The following is a 9,353-nucleotide window of genomic DNA, read 5'->3' on the forward strand; positions in this document are numbered from 1 at the left end:
ATAGATAGATAGATAGATAGATAGATAGATAGATAGATAGATAGATACAGACCAACTGCTGGATGCATGCATACATATATACATATATACATACATACATACATACATATATACATACATACAGGCACTGTGCTAAGTACTAGGGATACAAATACAAACAAGCAATACAATCCTTACCCCTGGGGAGTTTGTATTCTAATAGGAAAAGATAACATATAAAAGGGATTTGAAAGAGCCAAGGGGAGGAGTGGTGATGAATGGAGCTGAGGAGGAGGAATCCAAAGAAGGAGTCCATACATAAATTGGTGAAGCATAGCTGGAGTTCTTCTAAAACTGTAGTCTCTGGAGTTTGATATTTAATAGACAGCTGGATCTGCAACAACCGTGACCACTCTATGGTGACTTGCCAGTCTGCCACCAAGGTAATCTCATAAGGCAACAGGAGATAACACAGATTTAACTCAGGGAAGCCTGCTGGTCATTGGCCTGAACACATTCAGTAACAAGTATCAGGCACTGGGCAGTCCTGTGTTTTCCAGGTGAGTGTGTGCTCTACCCAAAACCAGAGGACAGTTGGAGGAAACTCTAACCAAGTTCTCTTTGAGCTGAAACTTCTTTTCTCTAGCTCTATCTGTCTTGTGAGTGGCAGTACTGACCTTGTTAGTCTAGAATTGTAGTCTTAAATTTATCTCCTGGTTTAATCCCCCATACACCAAGAAAATTCCATTCTCTTCTCTTTGTGCTGCGTTTTCATGACCCCAATCACACAAACATGATATAATGGAAAAAAGTACACTAGCCTGGTTTAACTGTATGCTGTCTTGACTTGTACCCATAAAATCAAAAGGAACACTATAAAATATATATTAAAACAACTACCACATAGACTACATACACATGACTCCTTAACCAATCCGTAAACACATCACAAATCCAGGTGTTCCAGATACATCTCAGTTACATAGTCTCAGTCTATCTTTGGGCAACAGCCGAATGTTCTGCCAAGCTATTCTAGAGGCAATGTTGGGCAACTCTACTTGCCTTTGGCTCTTACAGAAGGACAGGATCTGGATGCTTCCTTCTCCAGCTTCTTTTCCTCATTCATTTCCTATTTCATCGTGTGCATCCTTCCAGCCTTTGCTGCCTCACCCCTTGTCTCATGATTCTGTTCCTGATTACAGGTGTGCCCACACCTGGAAAAATACCTATATAGCATAGTTCCTGGCACATAGTAAGCACTTAATAATTCCTTGTTGACTGACTGACTCCAGAATCAGACACAAGTCTCTGTGTACCAATCCCGGCTCATACTCCTTTTGCCTCTCCCCCAAGTTTGTACGCTGGCTACCCTATGTCATTTTGATCTCAGACCTTCAGCTTTTTTTTTGTATCGACTAAATCATTTTAGCTGGGGGGTGATCTGGAATATGAGACTCATGACTCATCATATGGGACATAGCCCTAATTCCTACCTAATAAATGCACAATATGTTAGTGAAGTTGGAAGAGTTAGTGGTTGTGATGCCTGTAAATATAATGTCATGCCAGAGTTCAATAGTTAGATTCTATAGGGCAAATATATTTTACTAAGGCCCATGATCAATGGGGGAGCTCTAAGCTGTTAGTCTCTGAAATATGGACGCAATTCCATAATCAGTTCCCTACCACTGACTGAAGTGAGTGTCGGACTTGAGGGTGGTGGCGGTAATTAGAACAGGCACAGACCTTAAGGAAGAGGCAGGAAATTCTACAGAAAGAATCAGGGCATTGGACTGCTTCTGTCAGTGGCTGGTTTCATATAGAAGCATCAATTCACCATGAGTATTCAGTTGTATTGGACGGAGTGTGGGCTATTTGGACTGAATTCAACAGTCAATTTTAAGTCTAACAATAGGCTTAACTGATTTTTTTTGTCCACTGAATTGATTCTTAGACAACAATGACTGAACAAGCTATTTTTGTTCTGTGTTAACACAGTCAAGAATAGTTAGATATAAATTATCTATACAGTCCATAAGTGTGAAATTCAAAAGTGTTTGTGACAAATACACTTCATGTTTTCAGTCCCACTTCCTCCCAGTTCAGTAAGAGTGACGTTTTTAGGGAAACATGAATTCCAGCACACTCTGTTTTCTTACTTTTGTCATCTTTCCCTATCATATTATGTACTGATTCATCTTGTACAAGCATGTAGTAAGTGTGAAAACATTCTGGGAGGTAAATAACATTGCCTAATATCACTAATTACTAAAGCACAATTATATTGAGCCTGATTGTCACCAAGCTTCAAGATCTTGATCTTGAAATTTAGTGTGTATACAATTCATTTAGATTACATTCATTATACAGATTTTTTTTAATGAAACAAAGAGATTGTACTTTCAATTTCCACAAGTGGAGATAGTGATTAAAATATTTATGCAGATATGCATATTTTGTTCTGTTGACATTCATAAAGGGATTTGTTTACCCAGCACAATGTTAGCACCTTTAACAACAACAAAAGAGGGCAAAACAAATTTTGCATTCTTGGTTTTGTTTTGAGAGTGCTCATAGGATAACCTAATTTATTTGAAATCCTGCCCAAAGGAGAAAGGCCATAGTTTTAGAAAATTATTGGGCTAATTTTGGCCATGGCAAATGATACTTACAAAATGGTTAAAGGCCATAATTATCTTCATTTTGGTTTTTCTGATTGAGGTTCTGTTTGATGTTGTTTTTGTTTTAGTTGTTTTTCAGTCATATCTGACTCTTTGTGACCCTATTAGGAGTTTTCTTGGCAAAAATACTGGAGTGGTTTACCATTTTCCTCTCCAGTTCATTTTACAAATGAGAAACTAAGGCAAACAAGGTTAAGTGACTTGCCCAGGGTCACATAGCCAATAAGTATCTGAGGCCTAATTTGAACTCAGGAAGATAAGTTTTCCTGACTCCACACTTTGTACTCTAGCCACAGCCACCTAGCTGCCCATTTTTTTTGATATATATGTTAATGATTAGATTGTTTACTCATCAAACAGGTAGCAGAGGAATTTTTATCTTACAAAGTTTCCAAAGTAGTTTCCAAGGTAGCCTTGTGGGCTCAACAGGAATGAATGCCAAAAACAGTCAAAATTCTTTTCCTACCTATACTATCTGCTCATTATGAGACCTTAGAAATACTGACAATGGTTATTTAGGACAGTTATTAACCTCCCCAACTCTTTGCAGCAGGAAGGTGGAGAATGTCTTGTTTGCAAGTTGTTATCAAAACTTGCTTTGGATATCATTCAAATCTGTCTTAAAGAGTTTCATCATATACATGTCTATGTATACATATGTTGTGCATACACATGTATATATGTGTATATATGTGTATATCCACAAATATGTTAATTATGCATGCAAAAAATGATGAGGAGTCATTTTCAATGTATAGCATTTATTTATATCATGTCTGACAATTTGCAGAACAACATTTCTTATCATTACCTTGTGTGAGGTAGTAAATTATTATTATTATCTCCATTTTACAGCAAGCATAGAGAAGCCCCTAGAGGTTTAGTGATTTGCCCATAGTGTAGTGGGTAAATGACCAAGCCTGGGCTTGAACTGAGACCTTCTGACTCAAAATTCAATGCTCTTTCTACCACATTAAGAATTTAGAAGCGAAAGAACTTAAATTAGATTTTGGAGGTGAAAGATATCCATAACCGAGCTGGGAAAGAATAGAAACCAGTCAAAGAGAAGAGTAAGAGGTGGAAAGGGACAGTTATTATCACCATGCTGAGGACTGTGACTCTTTTCAAGTTTAACCACTTTGTTCATCATCATCTCTTCCCTTCCCCCGTCCACCACCCTGTCTTTATTCCTCCCTCTCCTGTACCAGGCTCCCTAAACTGATCAGGGTATTCTAAACCCAGCAATCCTCCTAAGAGACCTGACTAGAAACTGACTTGTTATTAGATAGGTTCAGCAGGAAAGATAATTGCCTGCATTTTCTTTCCACTGATAATTAATGCAAAACCTTAAAAAGCAGTTATCCCCCCTTCAGGCCTGTCCCCCTATTCCTTGATATCCTTTCCTTATATATTAGAAAATCATATATGACAAATTATATGCTATAAAAGTGTTATCACAACATTATATATGACAGAAAAGTGATAAGACCTAACCAAGAGCCCATCAGAAACAGCATATAGTCTGATCATGACTCCAGTGCAGGTTTACCTTGGCAAGTCATTAAACCATGCAGTGTGAGCCTCACCATTTTAAAATATGGATGGCTACCCTCTAATGAATATTATAAGAATACCAAAGAACTGAAAATAGTATCATGAACTAAGTGTTCTTAAAGTAATGTCTTCCATACATAAGAGAGCCCCCCATTTCTTTTGTTGCAATGCTATCTCAGTTGAGATCTACATCCTTCCTGCAGAACCTTTGGTTCACAAATCATGAGGCTTAAATTCAGGATTCTTTGATTGTTATACTTATTGCAACACTCCTACTGTAAAATAACATTTGATAATTCTCTATAGTAACCATTCATTACAATAATATTCGACTAGAGGTTATTTGGTCTGGGTTCTGGTTCTTCTGATAGTATGGTAAAGATAACAGCATTGAGCACATACTGGCTTTTGCTCTGGTTGGTCAGTTATTTTTCAGTCTTCGTGACCCCATTTGGGGTTTTCTTGGCAAAGATACTGGAGAAGTTTGCCATTTCCTTCTCCAGCTCATTTCATAGATGAGGAAACTAAGGCAAATAAGGTTAAGTGACTTATCCAGGATCACACAGCTAGTAAGTGTCTGAGACATGATCTGAACTCAGGAAGATGAATCTTCCTGACTCCAGGTCTTGCACTCTATGCAATGTTTGTTTATTCATTTGATCATTTATTTATTTATTTATTGTTGGTTAGGCAATTGGGGTTAAATGACTTGCCCAGAGTCACACAGCTAGTAAGTGTCAAGTGTTTGATCTGAGGCCAGATTTGAACTCAGGTCCTCCTGACTTCAGGGCTGATGCTCTATCCGCTGTACCACCTAGCTGCCCCTGCAATGTTTATTAATTGATTGATTGAACATCTTCCCTTTCCATTCCCTTCTTTCCACTCACACAGCTACCACTCCAGTTGAGGCCATTGTCACCACTTTCCCAGTGGATTAGTCTCCTAATTTATCTTCCTGTCTCAAGTCTCTCTTCTCTCTCACCCATCCTCCACACATCTGCCAAAGTGATTTTTTTCTAAAGGACAGGTCTGATCGTGTCACTCCTTTAATCCACCCCACTGGTCCCCTGTTACCTGGAGGATCAAATATAAGCTCTCTTTGGCATTTAAGGGCCTTCACAACCAGACCAGAGTCACACAGGCAGAAGCATGTAGCAACAGGTCAGACAAATGACAAGAAGATGACCAAGGGGGCCATCTTATCATTTCCTTTTTAAAATTTGTTACAAGAGATGACTGACTGGATTAGGGCAAGGGGAGATTAGACAGACAGACAACATACATAGTTATGAAGATCCTATAAAAACAAAAGCTATAGATAAAATTAATTTTTTTTTAAATGTACTACCTCAACCCCTTTGCTGTAGAGGTGGGCATCTAGAGGTGTGGAATATCATTTATGCTTGTCAAACTTGATTGATATTTTGGTTGATTTTGTTGAACTGCCTTTTTTCTCTTTAATTTTTTTTTTTTATTATAAGCAATGGCTGGCTGAGGAGGGCATGGGGAAAAGAATATATTTGTAAATAAAAATGATACAAAGATAAAACATATCAATGAAAATAAGTGCTAATGAAATTTGGCCACCCCTAGATTATATATTATGCTGGTTAGCATGAAGCCACAAAATTTACTTAATTATTATTTAAACCTTACTTAATTAGTTTTAGACCTCCTTGTGCCCTCTAAGCCTTTTGTTAGGACTACAAACAAGGGATGTAATTAATGTCTTAGGATTTCCCTTCCTGTTCTTGTTGCCCAACTTGCAAGAGGAGGTACCAATGACCCGGGTTGTCCAAAAGGCCAAGAGCAGAAGGGTAGGTGGCAGAGAAACAAAGTCTGAAATAAACCATAAATTTAGACCTCCAGACCTTGAATAACTGAGAGTCGGGTGTAGCTTAAAAGTTAATGGATTACTGTGTCTTTTCTTTCAGGTGGGAGATGAGGGTAGATGAAACACTAGAAGAGGAAGAAAAAGTGATGCTGGAACACTTGAAAACAATGTGTTTGATCCAGAGCTCGTCTGCCTCAGATAACCCAGAGGAACAGTAATCTGCAAAAAGAAAAAAAAAAGGCAACTGATATATTTTAGGAAGTCTTAGCATGCCATGGAGCATGTTTCATCCTAGAATCAGAATACACCTCAGATGTGCTGTGAAGCATGAAACCGATGGCTTAAGTAAGCCCTGTACTGAAAATGAGTAGTTATTAAAGCATAAGAAACATGGTAGTGTTATATATTTTTATTTTTAAGATTATAGTTTAAAATTAGCTTTTTAAACTTGTCTTCTGCGATGGCTGCTACCTTGCCTTCTCTTTGGATTTCTTCATTTTTTTTTTCCTCATTGTCTTTTTAAAGCATCTGTGAAAATAGGCCAAGTTCTTGAAACATATCATCCCTCCGGATTATTTGATATATGTGGAGCAGTACTAAAACAGAATGATATTCTTAAAGGGATCATGGTCATCCTAGTCCTCCAAGCCCAGAATTTTGGAGGCATCTTCAATTACTTGGCCATCAGTCACCAAATGCAGTCTGTCACAAAGTCCTTCCTTTCTCTGTGTTTGCTTTATAGGCCTCCATTAATGTTATGGTCCTAGTCTCTAATCTCTCCCCTAAATTACTACAGTAGCCAATGTACCAGCCTCCCTGCCTCTAGCCTTTCCCTCCTTGGACTCCTTTTCATTGCATTAACAAGAATTGTTTTCCTATAGTAACCTCTGAATCTAAGCACTTTGCTTTCCAGAGACCTGTTATGGGCTTCTCTTGCTGTTCCCATTAAATTAAAGTTCCTTTAAATTAAATTAAATCCAAAGTGGTACTTTAAGATTATCTACCAATTGGCCTCCTGCTTTGCCAACAGCCTTTGGAATATCTATAAGACAACTTGCTATATACCCTGACTCACACTCTCTGCTGCGTAAACAGTAAAACTGTCTCCCCCCTAAACCTAGCAAGTGTGTTTATATCTGTAAAAACTGTGGGAATATATTGATGCTCTCTCACCTCTGAGCCATCACACTTAACATTGCCCCAACCAGAAATCCTTCCCCCTACTCACTTCTACTAAACTGTTCCTTTACCATCTCCAAAACTCACCCACTTTCAAGACACCTTTCTAGAAATTCACCTGCTTTGGGTCACTACAGCAGTCCTTACTCCTATCTCCACATGTCCTCCACTTACAGGCATTATTATCACTTGTGTGTATGTCCTTGAGTGTCTACTCTTCTGCCTACTATAGACCTATAGTTAGTTATGAAGATTTATTTTTCTGTCACTTGCATTTATATTATTATATTTACATTTGCCATGATTATGCCCTTACCCTTAAGGACCTAACAGAATATTCTACATAGATTGGATGCTCACTAGCTGCTGTGGAATGGCTAATTGGCATTGAAAAAAAGAAGAGTAGGAGTGAGATAACTGGATTGTGTAATAGTCTATAAGACAACTGTCCAAAGCTTCATCATAAGGACCATTTAAAGCTAAATGGGATCAAACATGAGAGAATCTGCCTTCTCAGGATAAGTAATAGATCTTTCATGTCTCTATATTCTATAATTCCTTTAAAATATTTCTATGCTTTTTTATTTGAAAGGGAAAAGGTTCTTTTGTTTTGTTTTGTTTTGTTTTTACCATTTTTTGAAAATGGGTTGAGTACATTGAGGGATGGCAGCTACAGAGAATCTCTTGCTTTATTTCTTTAAATAAAAATGCACAAATGGCCTGGGTAGCTGCCTGCCAAATAAACTACTTTATTTTTAAGAGTATACTTTATTTGGCCAGTATAGTCATGAGCCTAATGCTTTAGGGCATGGCAGAAGGAATTTCTTAAAATGGGAGAAGCTTTTTTGTGACAGAAGAGGCAGACAAGTTTAAAAGTATGCAGCTCATAAATAGTTATGAGAAGAAAACTTTAAGAGTTCTGGACTTTCCCATCTTATTTTACTAATCCATTAAGTCAAAGATAGCTTATTAATCCATTATGTTGAATGTGAAGCTCACTATAAATGCTTACCACAGCAATCAACATAAGGCAACAGAGGACTTTATTAAAATGACCTTGGTACTTGTCTGCGTGCTAAACTTGAAAAAGAGTTGTATGTTCTTTACTGAAATGAGCACTAAAATGGAAAATCACCATAAAAATAAATTGACCTGACAACCACATAGAAGAACTTATGAGGTTTCCAAATGCCGGTGGCTTTTCTTGTTGACTTCATATACCTAATGGTCATCTTCTAAAACCTATGGGGCCTGAATTAATTATCCTGTGTTATGAGACATTTCTTTATAAGTTATTAGCCAAATGACAGGCATGGTTCATCTGGAACCTAAGATTTCCTTTTTGAGCCCATTTCAAACTGAAAGAGAAATATCGATGGGGGTGGGGACTGGAACAGCTAAGGAATGAGCAGATCTTTTGGCTCTGGACTATATTAGCTCCATGAATTTACTGTCAGAGTGTCAGAAGGTGTATAATTAAGAATGTTAAATGACATATCACTGATTTTTTTTTTTTGGAAAGACAGTTTTTGCTTTATACTTAATGCCTTTCTTAAAGTACAATAAGGAGTGGTACTTGAAAAGGCTTGCTCATTTTGACATCTGTTTCACAATGACAAAAAATTAACAGTATAGATGAAGCCAGTGCTGTTTTACTGAATTTACCTCCTCAAATTATTGCCTTCTTTGCCTGGGAAGTATGAATCAGCCTATAAGTTGTCTTAAATTTATTTCATTTTTAAAAGGGAACTAGCCATATATATGTATTTGTAAACAATCAATTCTGTGTAACTCTCCTATTTCATTTATTTACCTAGTGATGGACTTATAAACAGATTATTATTAATATTATTAATAGTTGCTATATGAAATATAATTTTATATAAGATACACCTAAATGTTAAGGAATACTAGCTTTTATTTTATAAATCTGTAAGATATGTATTACTATAATCTCAGGATAAGTTTAGAACTTTGTTACATAAGTTTCCAACTGTAATCAAAGAATGAGAAATAAAAAGCATTTGTTTCTACTGGCTGAGTATGAGTCATAATGTTCTATTACCCTATTCTATACACTCTTGGAGGAAAAGGCCTCCTGGCAGTTTATAATTAGCAATTTTTAA

At 37.1% G+C, this 9,353-nt stretch overlaps 1 protein-coding gene across 3 annotated transcripts in view; it reads left to right on the forward strand.

Annotated features, from left to right (window-relative positions):
• Nucleotides 1-6,443, forward strand: part of KIAA0825 (KIAA0825 ortholog) — a 523,337-nt gene extending 516,894 nt beyond the window's left edge. For all 3 annotated transcript variants that reach the window (XM_027864280.1, XM_027864281.1, XM_027864282.1), the window contains one exon: nucleotides 6,149-6,443. In XM_027864280.1, the coding sequence (XP_027720081.1) occupies nucleotides 6,149-6,266 (118 nt within the window). In that variant the 3' untranslated portion in view covers nucleotides 6,267-6,443. The remainder of the gene's footprint in view (nucleotides 1-6,148) is intronic.
• The last annotated feature ends 2,910 nt before the right edge of the window (nucleotides 6,444-9,353 follow it).

The sequence above is a fragment of the Vombatus ursinus genome, unplaced genomic scaffold (genome assembly GCF_900497805.2).
Source record: "Vombatus ursinus unplaced genomic scaffold, bare-nosed wombat genome assembly UNPS02014774.1, whole genome shotgun sequence".
Classification (NCBI taxonomy): Eukaryota; Metazoa; Chordata; class Mammalia; order Diprotodontia; family Vombatidae; genus Vombatus; species Vombatus ursinus.